We start from the raw sequence: 19235 nt of genomic DNA, 5'->3' as shown, positions 1-19235 counted from the left end.
AGGTCTCAACGCCCTGTCGTACTTGAGGACCTACAAGTGTCACCCTTCTGCCTGGTGACGTTGGCAGCAACGAGGGCTGGGTTCAATATCTAGCAGTTCCTCATAACCCTACAAACAGAACCAGCTCCAGCCCCCACCCAGTATTTTGAGAAAACTTACTCCCAACCCCGGGCATCTCTGCAAGGCAGAACTTCCCCTTTCCCAAGCACAGAGTCTGCGTACAGGAAATGAGAACTTTTATGAAAGGGAACCGAGTGTTAGTTTAGGAAGACATGGTAACCACATGCCAAGACAGGCCACCATAAACAAACCACCCACCCCAGAGTACGCTGGGCGGTGGCCTTCACCTCAGTGGCTCATCTGACAGTGTGAAAGCCCGGCTCACAGAAGATCCTTTAACGCGCCGCTCCCCTCTCCCTCCATCGCATCCCACACTCAGTCGCTGTCCTTGGCCAGAGAAGGCCCAGAGTTCAGACGGGGCCACCTCCCACCCCTGCCGCTGCAACCGGGCTCACAGTTGCCCCGTTCACTCTGCATTAGCTGCCCGCTGCTAGGCCATTGTTCACTCCACCCCCTGGCCGCTGTGCCATCGTTGACCCCGGGGCCATGGCTTTCTCTGCTGCCGCCCGCCACTCTACGGCACTCTCTGCGATGCCGCATCTTGAAATCCCACCCCTTCACCCGGCTCTCGGTGATCTCGGCCGTTAGCCGGGCACCTCACCATTCGTGCAGGCTGGGCCGTGACTTTCACTGCCCCACAGCGGGTCTAAGGCTGAGCACCTCGACCTGGCTACCAGTGATTTCAGCTCCAGGGAGCACTGAACTTGACAAAAGACTCTCCACTGAGTCTTATCTGTGCTGTGTTTAAACAGTGCGGAGGGGACAGGTCAAAGGGCATCAAGGACTCTAAGGGCAGGTTTACACGGCAGACCTGTCTCGGCCAAGGCGCCGACTCCGTGGGTGCTCCCGTCCTGGAGCACCAACACCGGCAGCCAAGCTTCCCTCTCTCCCTGCACTCCACACTCCTGCCTGCCGGCAGCCTCCACCAGTCAACTCCTCCCCCAGGCCTCCTGCATGCCACAGAACAGCTGTTCTGCGGTGTGAGGGCAGCGTGGGGAGGGAGTGGAGCAGGGACGGGGCCAGCTTGGGGGAGGGACAGAAAGACGTGGAGAAGAGGTGGGGCAGGGGTGGAACCTTGGGAGAAGGGGTGGAGTGGGGGCAGGGATGGGGCTGAATGGGGGTTGAGCACCCCCAGGGAAACCGGCGCCTGTGTATATGGGTATAACTACATCACTAAGGGGTGTAAAAATCCCATCCCCCACAAGCAACTTACTCCCCCTGCCCGGATAGACAGCGCTATGCCTAAGGGAGAACTTATCCTTCCTCTCAGGGAGTTAGATTAACGATACTGATTTGAAAGCGCTCTCTTATTGGTACAGCCGCACTGCTGTACATAAACACAAGCCCTTCACCCATGCCCCCTCTCTCTGCTTTCAGTGGGGTTTGCCCTTCCTACCCCAGGCTTAGCGAGTGAGGTCAGGCTGAGGGTGAACTCCTCACTCCGGGCCGGCTACGCACAGTTCTGCTGCCCTTTACTCACACAAGCAGAAAAACCACCTTTCATTACCCCTGCACTCAGTAATAAAGGGGTTTGTAACCCAGCACCAGCCAGAATCGATCACTTTGGCGACCCAGCTGCGTTGCTGAATACCTGAGCAGAGTGGGTGTGTCTATGCAAATACAGTCCGGTGCTGAGGTCTTCCCTCCCTCCCCCCCAGCTCATTGCTAGATGCCAGCGGAGAGGTCGTTCAGACCCGGGAAATCCCCCAGGCCCTGTCGAATGAGCCTGCCTCTCAGCTGCTCGCTCACTCCTGTCACTCTCGGCGGTGGGGGGCTGAGAGTGGGGGTCGGGGTGCCTCAGGGAGTTAAGAGAGCCTGGCTATTACCAACACTCAGCACACTCTGCATCGCTTTTAGGGGTGTAAACGAGCACAGCATGGATGCACGCTGCCCCCTACTGCCGGGAGCGGTGAACTTTCCAGGTTGATTTCTACCAGCCGGGCTTCTGTTTGTATTTCGTGAAGGCAAAAGTTGCCCCTCGTGCTGAGCCTTGGGCAGCTCGTAGAGTCTGCTGGACTTTGTTTCACAGCCCGCCCGGCTCCCAGGGGAATGTCTACACTGCAAAAAACCCCAGATGTGCAGTAGCAAGTCTCCAGCTCACGCTACAGGGCTACAAATAGCTGTGCGGACATTCCTCCTTGGGCTGGAGCTCAGGGTCTAAGAGGCGGCTGCAGGGTACGGCTGCAGGGTTTTGCGGGGTTTTTGGCACTGCAGACGTACCCCAAGAAACCTCTGTCTTTTGCACAATGAGATGCGGATAAAGCTGGGCAAATAATTGGTTTGTGTTGGTACGCTGGCCATTCTGAAAAATAATGCCGACGTTTATTTGGGGTTGAACCGAAAAAATGAAACTCTTTGAAAGTTTTGGTGAATCAAAAAATTGAAGAAGAAAGAATTAATTTGGGGTCAAATTAAACATTTTGTTGGATACAAAATGAACCGTGGTGTGTTTCTTTTGAGCATTTTAAGCATTTGCTCGGTAAAATGAAAGGAAGTTTTTGAAACTACAAGTCAGGCTGAACCAAAAAAATCAAAACATTTTGTGGAAAAAAGGCCAAAAAAGGAAACATTTTGACTTTTTTGGAGTTCGTTTTGGTTTGTTATTTTTACTGAGACAATTTGGCAAAACCGAGATGAATTTGCCAAATGTCCTGATGTCGCTGGATCTGCGTTTATCTCAGGGAAAAAAAGCTTTGTGTGAAAAACTTCACCAAGCTGTATATACGGAACCTTTGTTTCAGACAGCTCTGTTGTGGTGCTGGGCTTTTAGGTGCCCAATTCATTAAGTGCGTTGGGAGAGCTAAGGCTTGATGTGATGTTTTCTAGGGAGCCAGTGCAGAGAGCAGAGGATGGGAACCCCCGTTGCTAAGCCAACATGATGTCGGGGTTTAAAAGCTCATTATACTGTCCTGTGGGAGCTGGCTCCATGCCCAGATCGATTGCGTTGCTATAGTACAGATAGAAGGTAACCGGAACACATATTGATGCAGCCAGTAATCAGTATTGTCACCCCCAAGTGTTTAAAAATCATGGATCAGGTCCCCAAATAATGAAATTGGCTTCAAAATGATGAGGTTTTTTTTAAAAATAAATGTTAGAAGATACTTTTATTTGACTTATGTTTTCTGAGCATTTAGGGCCCACTCTGGTCATTTTTTCAAGCTGTCCTATGGAACCAAAAAGGTAAGGAATTTGCTTTATAAAACAAATGCTTAGATTCTTATGTAATCACATGACTCCAGGAGCTGGCACTTTAAGAAAACCATTAAATATTGTGAGGCTTCTGATAGAATTGTGAGAGTTAGCAACACTGACAACTATTTAATTTAATTCTTACCCATGCAACTTTAGCTTGTAGCTAGAGCTAGCAGGAAATCTTTCCTCTCCTGGGGAAAATGCCCATGAAACTGGAGGGAAAAATAATTTTTGTCAAAATTTTCAAGGGGAAAAAATTTGATGTTTTGTAAAAAAATGGAACCCCCCCACCTTGTTTTGTTTTCAGGTTGGCAACAGAAAACTGATTTTTATCTGATATTGATTCCTGCCCCCCCCCCAAAAAAAAACAAAACAAAAACCCTGCTGTAAACCAAAAGAAAAAAAAATATCAGCTGAAAACTTAAGCATGTTCAGGTTTTCGCCCAAATTTGTTCTCTAAAGAAAAGTCAAAACTTTTCAGGGAAACCAGAAAATGTCCATTAACCGCCTCCCCTCCCCCATTTAACTGAAAATCCAAATTTCCATCCAAAAATTCTGGTGGTAAAAAGTCAACCTGCCCTAGGGCTGAGGTGAGCAGGTTGCAGGACGTCCTGTCAGGCTCGGCTGGAGAAAGCAAGATAATTAGCAGTGAAATGATTCCACCCCATCTATGCTGCATCTGCTTCCTCTTTAACCTCAGCTCCTTCCCTTCTACCTCCAGCGACAGCAGCTCATGGTGGGCAAGCAAGGGGCTGTATGAGGTGTTTGTTTTGGGGGGAGCAGGAGATCTGAGCAGAAGAGAGGAGGAGCTGCGTGTATCAGTGACTCAATTGGATCATACAGAACACGTGTATTGAACGGGGCTCTACATTCATCTCTGCAATTAGCTGCCACCCTTCCGTCAGTATTTTCTATTCATTTTCGGCAGGAGGAAGTGTGCAGGGGATGGAGTCTCAGCGGATTGCTAAAGTGATTTGCAACATCACTGGTGGAAGCAGGACAGAGAGCGATGGGCTCTGGGAGGACTTTGGGAAGCATCAGAGGTTGGAATCAGGGGTTAAAAGCCTCCCACTGGTGGGATGCCCCGGGGGAAGATTCAGTGGGCATTGAGGTACGAGAATCTGTGTGTGTGTCTTCAGGGCCATGCTCCAGGGTGTCAGAGCGTCGGTCCACACAGTGGGAAGTTCCTTCAGAAGAGGGGTGGGGAAAAGGGGTCAGGCCAAAGCAGCAAATTGGCAGCCGGAGTACTGTGTCCAGTTTTGGTCACCGATGTATAGAAAGGATGTCGAGAAATTGGAAGGGATCCAGAGGTGAGTGACAAAGATGACCCAAAGGATGGAATGCAAGCCCTATAAGCATCTGAAGGAACTGGGTATGTTTAGGTTGGAAAAGAGGAGACAAAGAGGGCATATGACAGCATTCTTCAAATACTTGAAAGGTTGCCATAAAAAAGATGGAGAAAAGTTGTCACAGAGAGCAGAACAAGAGGCCACGGGTTCAAACAACCGCATGGCAGGTTTAGATTAAATCTCAGGAAACGCTTCCTAACTGGAAGAAGAGCAGGGCAATGGAACAGACGCTTAGGGAGGTGGTTGAAGCTCCTTTGCTGGAGGTTTTCGAATGGAGGCTGGAGCCATCTGCCTTGGATGGTTTAGACACAACAAATCCTGCATCTTGGCAGAGGGTTAGTGTGGTCCCGTCTATGAACCCAGCCCTCTCCTCTCAATGGGTCTGAGCTGGAGGGAGAGGATCTAGCCAGCAGAGGTCGCTGCGTCACTCAGTTCAGAGGGCTGCACAATGAGATTGAGCTAGAAAAAACGGAGACTGGGAATGCTGTGGATGGGGGGGGGGGGGGGGACGGGGGGACGGCAGTGAGGCGGTGTGGGGCAGAGTGGGGCACATGCACGTGGGGTGGAAGGAGGACGGTGCAGAAAGTCCTGAGTGAGACCACAGACACAAATCGGAGCTCGGCCTGGCAGATCGGCAAGGAGCTGCTGGATTGTCCCTGGGAGAAAGGACCCTGGAGGGGCCCACGGGTTCAATTCCCTTTTCCCCTCTAATCGCCTGCCTTGGGGGGCTGGATTAGCAGCGGCTGCGCTGATCTTCTGTTATAAGCTGATGTCCCAGTGCTCAGGGCATTGGCTCCCTCTGTCTCTGCCAGCCACAGTATGGAGTTATCCACGGCTTACTGGGAATGGGTGGGGTTCATGGGCTGGAGCCGGGGGCGTCTCTGGCCTTGTGCTGTACTGAGCTCCCCGCTAGGCACACCCTGCTGGGGTGAACGGTTACTAACAGCTGTAGCACCTGGAGACTACAACTGAGATCAGGGCCCCGTTGTGCCGGGCGCTGCCCAGACCCACAGGGAGAGACCGTCCCTGCCCCAGCGGAGATCAGGGCCCCGTTGTGTCTCACGCTGCACAGACCCACAGGGAGAGACCGTCCCTGTCCCAGCGGAAATCAGGGCCCCGTTGTGCCCCCACCAGGCTATCAAGTCCCACACAGTTCAGATGTCCGTCCGCCCACTGCCGTGCACGCCTGCCTTCTGCCTCGGAGCTGCACCCGGGAGCCTCAGTGGGGGGGGAAGGAGGAGGAGGGAGAGGGGTGCTGATTTCAGGGTGTCCCCCTCCCTGCACCCCATCTCCACAGGGGGGTGGGCAGGCCAAGGCTCAGGACAGAGGGAGCTGGCTGGCAGCTGCTGCTGTGCTATATCTGAACTCGCTGATCTACTTAAGAGGGCAGCGTACTTAAAGGGCAATGCACGCCTCTCTCTCTCTCTCTTTCTCTCACTTCCCTCCCAAAACATGCTCGTGTTCTTGTTGTTACTTCTTGATACTTCTTTCAAAGTGTGTGATTTTAATTTTTTGACTGGTCTAGGCATTTCATACTTTTTATTTCTCTCTTACGCTTACATTTAATTCTTTGAGTAGTGAGTTCTAAAATACCCAACCTGTCCTGGCTGGAGTAATTCTCCCTTTGGTAACTTTTAAAAAATATATATTATGTCTAGGTTTTTGGTTTCTACTGGTGATGCACATCCGCACGTTACCTCAATATGGTGCACATAACAAAATTCATTCTGCACATGGGTGGAAAAAATTACAGGGAATACTGTGTGCCGGGCGCTGCACAGACCCACAGGGAGAGGCAATCCTCCCTGCCCCGCAGAGTCTGGCGACCTGAGCTGTAGAGACGTTATGACTTGCCCAAGGTCACACCGGGAGTCTGTGGCAGAGTCAGGAATTAAATCTAAATTTTCCAGGTACCATGGCAACGCCTCCAGCGCCGAGCCAGCCTTCTTCACAACATGGCTGCCCCGGCCCACACGGCTCAACACAACCAGTGTTGGCTTTGTTGTTGGATCAGGGTTGTGTTGGTTTCACAAAAGGTGCATTTTGAAATCCATTTAGTTAAACTGGTGCAAAACCCAGCCTGACTCCCCGTGTTCCCACGTCAGGGAAATGAAACTAATTGTGCCCCTTTTCGTAACCAAAGCAAGAAGTGTTAAAGGCCTCCATAATTCAATTGAGACCATGCTCCGTGTCTGCTCCCTGCCCCAGGTAGTCCATCATTCCTCACCAGAAGAACCGCTAATGTGGATTTTCATAACACTAATCAGCCCTCTCCTTGTTCCAAGGCGTTAATGAGCAGTGACATAACTCACAACATTAATATTTAAGGCATCATCTCGCTTAGTAGAGACAAGTTCGTATCTCAGAGTTTGTGTTTCAGGCTGTCTGCAGACTCAGGCAGAAGTCACTGCGTCTGTTATATTCGGGGCAGTTCCTATAGGACTTGCCGGACTGGAACAGATCAGATCCAAGATCCATCTAACACAGTACCCTGCCTCTGGCCGGTAACCGATGCTTCAAAGGCAAATGTAAGTGCAGCAGGAGATGTGGGTTAATCTGCCCCCCATATTAGGTCATACCTTGGTCTCTAATAGCCGGAGATTGAGCTATGCCCTGAACCAGGAGGTTCGCTGCCACAATTTGTTAGCATTAACTATTGTAACTCTGGTGGCTCTTTTTATGCATAAAAGGGCCCAATCCTTTTTAAATGTTGCAAAGTTCTCACAACCGACATCTTCCTGTGGCAATGAGTTCCACAGTGTAATTATGTAAAATTACATGTAACTAGATCACCTAGATCCACTGCAGTCACTTCATCCCAGCTCGTAATCTAGCCAGGAAGGAGTACAGCTGGTTAAGTACTCGCTCAGACCAGCTGGCTGTGCGGGATGGAGGTGAAAAGAAAAGGAGGACTTGTGGCACCTTAGAGACTAGCAAATTTATCTGAGCGTAAGCGATGGAGGTGTGGCCACACGAGTTGGAGATCTGGCCCCATTGACTCCAGTAGAGCGACTCTGACACACACCAGCTGGGGATCTGGTGTTTGTCGTCCTGCGGCGCCGGTGGGGAGAGAATGATTTAAATAACAGCTCAGGTACACACAACTGCTCTGGGAGAGGAAGCTATAAACCAGCTGCTCTCAAGCTCTGCCAGCAGGGAATGGCTGGGGGAAAGGCGATCTCAGTGCAGGGCTGGTATAAAAACCACTGAACCGGGGAGAAACTTTTGTTACCTTTTGATGGTGGGTTTTTCTGCGACCTAAAGGGCCAGGGCTCGGACTGACTCAGTGACTGGCTCTCCTGAGCCAGCCAGAGCAGCGCTGTGTGTGTAGCTGAGCCGGGTGTGTAGTCAGTAAACACGGTGTTGGGGAACTCCCCTGGGCCTGTGTTGGTGCCACACGGCTATTTTGTTGTGCAAAGAGCAAAAGGCACAGCCCAGTCCTTGCCTGGGAGAGTTTATTATCCAACTAGAAAAGACGGGGAGGGGAAGGTCATGCAGGGAGGGAGATTCCACAAACTCCCTAGGCGATTTATTCCAGTTCTTAGCAGCATGAACTCAATTCCTCACTTGCTCTCCTCCTCCTCACCTGCCCCTCTTCTGACAGCTCGTTCTCCCATTGGTTGTTGAGGATGACGAAGGAGTGAGAGGGCGCAGGAGAGAAAAAAAGCAAGAGGGGCTGAAATGCCACCTACCGCTGGATCCTACAGATGCTCACTACATGGAGCAGGCCCAATGCATTTAGCTCCCTGCAGCTGCTTGGGGTCAGGGTAAGTGGTGGCTTGTGTCCAGGGGAAGTTGAAGGGGGGTTAGTGGATTTCTTAAAGGAATATGGTTGTTGGAGGCAGAAGAGAGGAAACCCTCCCTTCAACTCCCCCCAAGGGTGTGGGGGAAACATCTGAGAAGGGACTGAGGGTTTGAGATCTGGGGGGAACGGATCCAAGGGTGGAGAAAAGGGGTGTTCAGGGCAGTGAATTGGCCCAGCCAGGCAAGGGGCAGCCCTCGGCTTGGCAGCGTTTCTCTGGGTCAGGATGACTCTGGAAAGCTGCAGCGGATCAGTTGCAGGATGGCAGGGATTGGTCTGGGGATCAAAGAGCCGGGTGCTGGCAGCTCCTTCCAGCATCACCGCCCCCCAGCTCAGCTCTGGCCCTGTCCCCGGGGAGTTTGACAGGCGTGATTGATGGCTCAGAGAAAAGAAATGAGTGTGTGGGGGGAGGGGGATGCACAGAGGCCCTGGCATGGGGGCAGAATGGGGGGATCCTTGTATCTGGGGAGGGAGGAATTTGGGGGCACACAGAGCCCCTGGCAGAGTGGAGGGAGTTGCTTCGAGTCCCCACAATAAAGGGAGATGGGAGCTTGTTGAGAGGGGGCAGGATGGATGCAGGTAGCCCACGGTGTGTGCAGTGAGCTTGGCCTGCACAGGTTGTGAAGTGTGGGACCCCCGGTGGGGTTCAGGGCAGTGTGTGTGTCTGTTTTCCTGGGGGCAGCGAGAAGGCAGGGGCTGACACAAGGCCCGCAGAATTATTTCCATTAGCCAGGTGCCTGCTTGTCTCCATCCAGCTGCCTGGATGTATCTCCACTGGGCCACACCCCAAATCCCTGGGGAAAGGGAGTGGGGTTCCTGAATTAAGGCAGGGCCGGGGCATCTGTGGGCAGATGGGAGCCAGTGGGCCGCACAGAACAGAAGGGCGATTGTGGGTTTGCTGGATCACCTCCCTTCCTATGGGGCCTCATGCAGGGAGAGCTGCAGCCATAACCAGCCTCCCCCTGCTCTGCTCAGATGGGCTGGGGGAAGGGTGGAGGGGTCTCAGCATGGAGGGAAGGAGGCTCCCTTGTTTTGGGACCAGCAGCACTGGGGTGGGTGGAACTGGGAATGGGGGAGGGAAGGAGGCCCCTGGATTTGAGGGGTGGGGCAGGAGGGGAGACCCATGCTTGCTGGGGGAAGGACAGAGGCGGCTCATTCCAGGGGGAAGGCAGACAGCAGAGGGGGTCTGGTTTGCAGCAGGCAGGGTGGAGCCGGGCTAAGGGAGCAGGGTGGGATAGGGGCCGGGTGGGGGAGCAGAGGGGAGTGGGGCTGGGAAGAGGAGTCCGACGTCTGTTTGCAAAGTGAGGGCCTGAGTCAGGATGCAAAGGGGCTGGAGAGGAGAGGTCAAGGCCCCTCTGCTTTGGGAATACCCTGAAAATCCCCCTCACCAGTGCAGGGGCCTTTCCAGGGCCAGACGGGAACAAGCTGCCCATCCTGTAGTGTGTGTTACGGGCACAGAGGATCTGGATTGTTTGAGCCTGGCTCAGCTCACACTGGAGCAGTTCATGCTGTTAGCGCTGGAGATCCCTGAATTCAGCCAGGCCTACAGCTGTTGCCCTGGTAGTGTGGCACCAGGCTGGAGGCCTGAAATTTAAGAGGCTGGGCTTGAGGAGGCAGGGAGGGGGAGAGACGTGCCGTGAACCCCGAATGATTATTCACCTTCTGGTCCGTTTCTAGGCCTTGTGGCCAGGGAGAAAAGTTGGAAAACATGAATCCGAAAGGCTGAGAAGCCAGGAGGCAAACAAACAGAACCCTCCTCGTAACTCCCAGCGGCCAGCGCCACCTTCTCTTTGTCACTGTTTTCAAGATCTGCTCCTGTCTCTTTCTCCTTGCCCAGCATTCAGAGCCATATAAAAATCCAGGCCTAATTATCGTCTTGTAGATCTTACATTGCAATTTGATAGGCGTTCTCCTCTCTCACGCTGCTCACGTCTCTCCATGTACCCCATGCCTTCGGATGCAAAGTGCTCGTCTTTGAGGGACAAAGGCATTAGTGAGAACATGTCAAAGGTCTAAATGCACGTTAATCTTACCAAAAGCCACACCTCTCTCCTAGTGATTTCTTGTAGATCAAAGCCTAGGGTGACCAGATGTCCCGATATTATAGGGACAGTCCCGATTTTTGGGATCTTTTCTTATATAGGCACCTATTCCCTCCTCCCCACCCCCCTGATTTTTCACACTTTCTATCTGGGGTCTCAAAGATATTAAATGCATCGACAGCTAAAAATTAGTAAATGTTGGCATAGTTCATGGTTTTAGAAGCTAGTCTCATGACCTTTGCTCATGATGTTTGAGCCCTTGTGTTATTTAGGAATACTGAAATGTTAGCAAAGGGTGACATTTGCCCTATGTGGGCTGGCTCAGCAGCTGATCTCAAGGGTATGGAGAATTCCTCTCCGTTTCTCATATTGCACATTTCTTGTTCTTGCAGGGGGCCGAAGGCCGTTTGATCTCTGCGGAAGGGATTATGATTTGTTACTTAGCAACCACCAATATCCTTGGAGCCATACGAATTAATTAAACGCCACAGCCCCTCTCCCTGAAGAGCTTACAGTGGAAATCAACAACGAATGGCTGAGATGTAAAAACAAGTGTCCGTGCTTGGTATCCCAACCCAGAAGTACAAACTATGGCTTTGAAATGAGCTGCGTGTCTGTGAAGGAACACAGATGTCACTCTGACATTCGCTTCCAAACCTGCTGTTCCAGCCTTGCCTCTCTGGGGTAACAGCCAAGTTGGAGGTGGGTGGAATTTCCTATTCCAGGTGTCTGGAGTTGAGGAGGTGTCTGCTGTTTGTCACTGCAGAGTCTGAGCCTCCCAAATAGGAATGAAATCTTTCCTTGCCAAGCAAGCATTATCAGGAGCCTGTTTGGTAGGTAAGGGATAGAGCGATGAACTGCCTAGCCCAAGGACCTTGTGACGTCATTGCTGGGAATTGAACCAAGACCTCCTGGTCAGCAGATCTGTGCTGTCTCCATCTTTTGTTGGGACTGAGATAAGATATAGAGGGTAGCCCTAAAGGGTATGTCTACACTGCAATGTAAGCCCAGGGTTCGTAGACCTCAACTGAGCAGACCCGGCATTTGTTAACCTAGGACAGTGGTTCCCAAGCTGGAGTTTGCAAAATGTTACAGGGGGTTCTCGGGGGGGGGGAAAATTCCCTAATGGCGAACAGAGCTGTCCCTAGGGACCCCGGGCAGCATGGGGCCTGGAGCCCCTGGGCTTCCAAGAGCTAAGCAGATCAAAGCAAGCGTATCTGTCCCACTGAGGAGATTTAAACTTCAAGACTCCTTAGAAGAAATGAAAAGGGAGGTGGATATTTTTTGCTGTTTTTGAAATTAAATAGGCAGCTAGTATTGTTTTTAAATTATTATGAAGAACAAGTTTAAGCTTTGTTGTAACATACGTTGTTTGCCTGGACTGCTCAAGACCTGAATGCTCTCTGAGTTGGCTTCTTAAATACCTTCATGCTGTTTCACGTCTGATACTCCTTGATGAAACATAGGAGCCTGGTCTTATAACAGGATTAATCAAAGTGATACAAGCTATGAAAGTGACATCTTGGAGGAGTGTTGCCATTTTCATAATGTAATGATTAATAATAGTGTGTAATAAGCATGTCATAAGAACAAATTCTGTATTTCCCAGATCACTGCTTTTAGAATTTATACTCAGGTAAAATGGAGAAAATCCCTGGAAATATTCATTTTTAAGAGGGGGTTCGCGAGACTTGACATTTTAGTGAAAGGGGATTAGTTGTTAAAGTTTGGGAACCACTGACCTAGGACTTGAGCATCTACATTTAGTCAACCCTGGGCCCCACCCCAGAACTCCAGTGTCTTCAATGCGCCCTGCCAAAATGTGACCATTCTAGCCCTTTGTTCGTGATGCTGTGTGGAAAACCTTGGCTATCCAGAGGACAAAGAACGTCGGCCTGTGGGATTGTGGGATACTATTGGTGGACTCCCAGAGCACGAATCCAGTGGGGCTGCATCTACCCAACAAAGCAATAGGGCTTGAACCCTGGGTCCTGGCTTGAATCCGGTTCAGGCCTTCTACCCCAGTGAAACCCTGGGTTAGCATGATTTGTGTGTTGATGGAAGAGGGGTTAGCCTTGAGTCTGAGTTTGAACCCTGGGCTTACATTGCAGTGTGGACATACTAGAACCTGATCCCAAACCCGCTGTTTCTGTTCAGGTCACTGAGTGGTGGGTCCGAACTGGCAGGACCACAGTAGGTGGATAACAGCCGAAGCTTGGGCTAGTGGGGATTTGTTGACTAGGGGACTTTAAATGACTTGTGTTTATAACTAGGCTTGGCAGACGATGATGATGATTTTCATAACTTTGACAGATAATACTGAAGTTTATTTTTAAGCTTTTTTAAAAAAAGATTTTTATCAATTTTAAATGTTCACAGCTGTGCAAAATTATGGGTTTTAAGCCTTTTAAAAAATGTTTCTGTAAATGCTCGCCGTTGTGGGAAATTAATGGGGGGGAGCGGGGGAGCAGAGAATAATTAATGGCAATAGATGTTGAGATTTAAACAGTTAAAGCTTTATAACCTTTAAAACACAAATTGCAACATCTCATGTCAAAACAGACGAGGGAAATACACGTCAGAGAAACCCTAATCCATTCTCAAGCAGCATTTTCCTTACTTTGCCCTTCTGTAAATCTTGATAATGGTGGATGGAAATATTTTGTCCTCAGTTTGTGCACTTGCGGCGAAATTGATCAGTGGCAGATCCATATCTAATCCTGCCGAGCCTATTTATACTGCATGAATGGTTCACAAAGGAAAAAGAAAACATCCGCTGAAGTGAGCTGTAGCTCACGAAAGCTTATGCTCTAATCAATTTGTTCGTCTCTAAGGTGCCACAAGTCCTCCTCGTTCTTTTTATGGATACAGGCTAACATGGCTGCTACTCTGAAACCTCACAAAGGAAAGTCCCCTTTCTCCCCAGGTAGCTTTCAGGAGCCTGGAAAATAGGTCCATCGCAGAACATTGTCTGCTTCCCAGTGGGTGAAGAGGGGCGCGTGTGTGTGTCTGTGTTGCCCCAGTTTGTGTCCTTGACCCCTGGTGTGCGTGTGTGTGTATGTGTGGGTTTTTTTTCAGTGTCCTCATCTGCTCCCCCAAAAATGTCTCTCTTCCCTCCCCTGCCCTCTATGTTCCCCGCCATTGTGTCCTCTCTGATTCCTAGTATGTGTGAGTCCCCCCCTGCCTTGGGGTGTGTGTATGCGCCTTTTGCACCCCCCTCTTATGTGTGTGTTCTCCCCAAGTGTGTATTGTAGGATGATCTCATAATGGAAGAAAGAGGACCAGGTTTCAGAAGAGATCTATATAAATCTGTGACATGAGAGACTCAGGAATCCAAGCCAGCTGTGTGTGTGTGTGTCCGTCCCTGGGCAGGGGTGTGTGTGTGTCTGTACCTGTCCCCACTGCCCCCTACTTTGCTCCTCCTGAGGATAAAGGTAATCCCCTGCTGCGTAGCTCCATTCCAGACATGTGCATGTGAGCCATGCTCTGTAGGCCAATGCACTTTTCTTCTCTGCTTTAAAGAGTCCTTTGTTTGCTTCCCCCACCATGCGGCTTCTAAGAGACCATCTGTCACCGCCCCGCCCCCCCCCCCCCCCCGCCGCCCGCCCCCAGCATATTAGGACCACAACAATCACTCTGTTTACGTCTGCTCTCACACACCCCAGTTGCTGCTTCTAAACGCCAGACGCTTGGACCTATGGTCATTGGGAGCAGGTGTTAAGCTAAACTGCAGCACACCACTCAGGGCAACCACATAGGGGCTTGTCTCTGTTTAGTTACGTTGGGGTTCCCCTGAGACCTCTTCACCTCAGCTCCCCAAGCACAACTCTGGGCAGATCGCTCAAGTTTCTTATTTGGCATATAGGAAAGCTACTCTGAGCTGATCAAACTCAAGTGTAGGGGGTGGGTATAGGTCGTACCACACCTCCCCAGATTACACCGCCAACCTCCTCCTTTATACATTACATTGCATTCATGATACATCGCTTCACATTTTGGAATTGCCTTGGTTCCTTTGCAGGAACCAATCCCTGTACCGCAAGTTCTACCCACGCACTATGTTTGACTTTACTCTTATTTATGCTCCTGACTTCTCTTGTCCTTTGTTTTCTTCTTGTTAACGAATGGTTCCCCATGTGGTCTCCCTCTTATTATAGCTAGCTCATACATTCTCTCTTTTAGCTTACTGTCCCATTTGCTTATCTTAGCACAACATTTCTGCTGCTCTAGTTACCTTCCTTAATCTTGGAGGAGGGGGAGGGATAGCTCAGTGTTTTGAGCATTGGCCTGCTAAACCCAGGGTTGTGAGTTCAATCCTTGAGGGGGCCATTTAGGGATCCGGGGCAAAAATTGGGGACTGGTCCTGCTTTGAGCAGGGGGTTGGACTAGATGACCTCCTGAGGTCCCTTCCAACCCTGATATTCTATGATTGTCTTCCAAGAAACAAGGCCTCCCCCATGTTTCATTACTCATGTTCTGCTACAAGTTATGTTGGCTTATCCCCAGGGTATGTGTGAAATTTTTCACATTCATCATTTATTTGCTGCAGCTATTTGCAAATTTGACACCATTTCACTGACTAGTTTGGCCATTTCCCCCCCTTGACTTAGGTGCCATTCACAAAATAGTGGGATGGGGGGTAGATGCTGTCTTACCACTGGGCTAAAAGCTCTATGGGGGAGGATGTTCACAGAGGATGGAGCAGAGATTTCTCTGTCCTAGGTGACTGGTTCCATAGCCTGGTGGCTGGGACATTCTCACATGTTCTCTGGCCCAGTGAAGATCTGAGAATAGAATCATTCCATCGTTCCAGACCCGTCCATTGCCATGGGCACTCTGCACATCCTACCCCCAAGGAGTTTGGTGCCAGGCTTTGTATCAACATTGCAGGCAGACAGAGTAGCTTGCGGGGATAATGCTGTTTCCTTTGAAGTGCCTACTGCCGGTTTTCTTGCTGTTACTAGGGGAACAGGCTGCTGGGTGGGTTGATCTCGCATCTGACCCAGTTCTTCGTGAGACCAGAGCTCTTTGTTCAGAGACAGGAGCTCTAGGATTCTTTAGCCACTGCATCATGACGCCAGCCTGGCTTGATTTTTAAGCAGCAGGGCAAACAATGGGCCCAGTTCATGCAGCCCATTTATACCAGCGCAGCGGAGACACAAAGCCTGGCACCAAACTGCGGTGGTAAGACTTGCTCATGACAACTGTAGGGTCTGGAACTGGGGCCCATTGATGTCCCACGACTTTGAGACAGAGCGGATCAGTATTTTCATGTACTGGAGAGGTCAAAAATTGGTTAACCCCTCCCCCCCAACCAAATAGCTTTTGTAAAACCCTGGAATTTTTCATTTAAAAATTGAAAACCAATGGCATTCTGTATAATAAGCATTCAGCCAGAAACTCAGCCAGCCAGACACCTACAGTTCTTCATTGTTCCCTGTAATTTTGCGGTTTCGGGAGGGGCAGGGGATTTTGACACCCGTCAAAGAAGAAATTTATTTCGGCTGCTTTTCCGTGGAGGAGGGCTGTGGTATTTCACCACGCTCCGTCTTTCCTTATCTAGCTCTGCAGTTTGTCCCTTCCGGGCTGGAAAATAATCGGTTGTGAGATAGGTTGTATCTACCCCCCAGCTGCTGCTGCAGTCAGCCACAACTCCCAACTGCTGTTTTCTGACGGTTCGCCCACAGCGCCCTGAAGCAGGGAGCCTCCAACTGCCTGTTCAATTCGGCAGATGCAGGCGTCATGGGGATTGTTCTGAGACACCTGTTAGTTATGGAGGGAGAGACTAACGCCTGCCTCAGACTCTCCCAACTCACCCCTGTCGGCGCCCCCAGCAGTGCAGGATTCATCTGCTGATCTCTGGCCTGTACACTTGTGTCCCTCCTGCCCGCCCACCAGACACGCACGCAGCCTTATAGACTCATAGACCTGAAGGCCAGGAGGGCCCGTCATGATCATCCAGTCTGACCTCTTGCACATCACAGGCCACAGAATCTCACCCACCCACTTCTGTGATCCACCCCAAACCTTTGGCTGAGTCACTGACATCCTCACATCATGGTTTAAAAACTTCAAGCGACAGAGAATCCACCATTTTACACTAGTTCAAACCTGCAAGTGACCCATGCCCCATGCTGCAGAGGAAGATGAAACCTCCCCAGGGTCTCTGCCAAGCTGAGCTAGGGGAAAATTCCTTCCTGACCCCAAATCTGGCGACCAGTTAGACCCTGAGCATGTGGGCGAGACCCACTAGACAGACGCCTGGGAAAGAATTCTCTGTCGTACCTCCGAGCCCTCCCCGTCTAGTGTCCCATCACGGGCCATTGGAGATATTTGCTAATAGCAGTCATGGATGGGCCACATGCCTCGGTAGGGAACTTCATCGTAACTCCCCCCTCCACCTCCCATAAACTTATCAAGCTCAGTCTTAAAACAAGTTATCTTATTGTCTGCACTGCTCTCCTCGGAAGACTGTTTCAGAACTAAACTCCTCTGGTGATTAGAAACCTTCATCTAATTTCAAAACTAAATTTATTGATGGCCAGTTTGTATTCATTTTTTTTTCTTATGCCAGCATTGGCCCTTGACTTAAATAACTCCTCTCCTTCCCTGGTATTGATCTCTCTGATGGATTTATAGAGAGCAATCCTATCTCTCCTCTGCCTTCGTTTGGTTAGGCTAAACAAGCCAAGCTCCTTAAATCTCCTCTCGTAGGGTAGGCTCTCCATGCCTCACATCGTCCTAGTAGCCCTTCTCTGCATCTGTTCTAGTCTGGATTCATCTTTCTTAAACACGGAAAACCAGAACTGCCCACAGTATTCCAGATGAGGTCTCACCAGTGCTTTGTATAATCAGAGAATCATAGGACTGGAAGGGATCTCGAGAGGTCATCTAGTCCAGTCCCCTGCACTCAAGGCAGGACTAAGTATTATCTAGACCATCCCTGACAGGTGTTTGTCTATCCTGCTGTTAATAATCTCCAATGAGAGATTCCACAATTTATTCCAGTGCTTAACCACCCTGACAGTTAGTACGGACTAAGGGTACGAACACTTCCCTGTCTCTACTGGAAATATCTTGCCTAATGCATGGCCTGATCACATTTCTGGCTCATAGGGAGAGGCAGCTGAGCAGGGAGGATGACTAGATAGACTACTCAGGGGGTTTAATCTCCTGACTCCAGAGACATGTCCCGTTCGTGGATAGCTAGCGGAGATAGGTGCCTCGCTCCGGCCTGGACTTAGGTGCCAAACTCCCTGAGGGGGCAGGGCTTAGGACACATCCCTCGTTAGCACTGGCTGGAGTAGGTGTCTCCCTGTCTAGCATGCTGGCTGGTGTGGCCCCCATTCTACGGCATCTACCTCTCCCCATTCATTGTGTAGGGAGCCGGGGAACCTAACCCAGGCGTGGTGGATCCCGGTGCTGTTCCTGAGATTTTTCTAGGCATCTGAAAGTTAGGTGTTGTGACTCTCCGCAGCACGACACCCTTTGTGGGTCCAGGCCTCCCTGCCTTGAAGAGAGGAAGGATGGTCCAGTCATTAGGACATTAGCCTGGGACCTGAAAAACCTGGCTTTGATTCCCTGCTCCACCATTGATACCTGGGGTAAATCACCTAGGTCCTGATCTTCATTGGTATTTACAAGCCTATTTCCCATTTAAATCAATCTGGTTGCAGTTCCCCTTCTGTCACACGGGGGTAAAAGCACTGCCCTTCTTTGTAGGGTTAAATGCTTTAAAAGATTAAGGTGATTAGAGGCTATTGGAATGGGGTCCATAGACAGAGGAGATGGGACCTCCGGGCACTAGTGCAATGCTAATACAGGCTTAAATCGGGTTGTGGTGAATTGTGAATCCTCCTAATTAAGAGCCCGTTCCTGCAAATAGACTGCTACTCCCTTGCAGAATCTGTTGGGGGAGCAGGCATTTGGTGCGGTCCATGGTATTATAGCAGTGCCTAGAGGCCTTAAGCTTAGACTCATAGAAATGTGGAGCTGGAAGGGACCTGGAGAGGTCATCAAGTCCAGTCCCCTGTGCTGAGGCAGGACCAAGTAAACCTAGACCATCCCTGAGGGGCCTTTGTCCCGCCTGTTCTGAAAAGCCTCCAGTGAGGGGGATTCCACAAGCCCCCTTGGAAGCCTATTCCAGAGCTGAACTTCCCTTAGAGTTAGAAAGTTTTTCCTAATATCTAATCTAAATCTCCCTTGCTGCAGATTAAAGCCCATCACTTCTTGCCCTACCTTCAGTGGCCGGGAGAACAATTGGTCTCTGTTGTCTGTATAACAGCCCTTTTGTTTAAGACAAATACAATCAGCATGTTTTGCATAGTCAGTCAGTCTCGGCTCACCCCCGGCCAGTGCCCTCAGCAGCTGGCCGTGTTCTATGGGTGTCGCAGCAGAACTGAGTCGAAAGGAAGGTATTGTAGGGACTTTCTGTTTTTTGCCGGCGACGTCTTATACCTTGATGCGGGGAGAGCCTGGAGACACTTGCTGGGGGAAAGGCTGGATATCATTGGCAGTGCAATGACATGGCATGACAAAATAGCAGGTCTGCTAGGAAATGAGGAGCTAAAGAAGAACTGTGACAGGGTGCTAAGCAGAAAACTGCTTCGCCAACCCTCTGTCACTCCAGCTCCAATGAAGGGAAGTGAATTGGAGCTGGGTAGACCACCTGGCCCTGATTGTGGAAGCTTGAACAGCTGCTGCCCCAGCAGGCTTGAGTTGGATAAG

The 19235-nt window shown here is 50.4% G+C and overlaps 2 protein-coding genes across 10 annotated transcripts in view; one reads left to right on the top strand and one right to left on the bottom strand.

Annotated features, from left to right (window-relative positions):
- Nucleotides 1-19235, bottom strand: part of LOC125629577 (killer cell lectin-like receptor subfamily B member 1B allele C) — a 58479-nt gene that overhangs the window by 28220 nt on the left and 11024 nt on the right. The window lies entirely within an intron of this gene.
- Nucleotides 4248-19235, top strand: part of LOC125629579 (C-type lectin domain family 2 member B) — a 52180-nt gene continuing 37192 nt past the window's right edge. The window contains exons 1-4 of one of the 8 annotated variants that reach the window (XM_075119595.1): nucleotides 4248-4426; nucleotides 7045-7192; nucleotides 8269-8431; nucleotides 10901-11210. Coding sequence is in view for 1 of the 8 variants with exons in the window: in XM_048834950.2 (XP_048690907.2) it covers nucleotides 18889-18922 (34 nt within the window). In the remaining 7 variants the exon portion in view is untranslated. Of the gene's footprint in view, nucleotides 4427-7044; nucleotides 7193-7634; nucleotides 7759-8268; nucleotides 8432-10900; nucleotides 11211-18873; nucleotides 18923-19235 lie in introns of those variants that run through there. The other 7 variants (XM_048834939.2, XM_048834940.2, XM_075119597.1 and 4 more) reach the window with 7 other exon arrangements.

The sequence above is a fragment of the Caretta caretta genome, chromosome 14 (assembly GCF_965140235.1).
Source record: "Caretta caretta isolate rCarCar2 chromosome 14, rCarCar1.hap1, whole genome shotgun sequence".
NCBI lineage: Eukaryota > Metazoa > Chordata > Testudines > Cheloniidae > Caretta > Caretta caretta.
The sequence above is the reverse complement of the archived record's forward strand: the minus strand, read 5'-3'. Positions and strand labels throughout refer to the sequence as shown.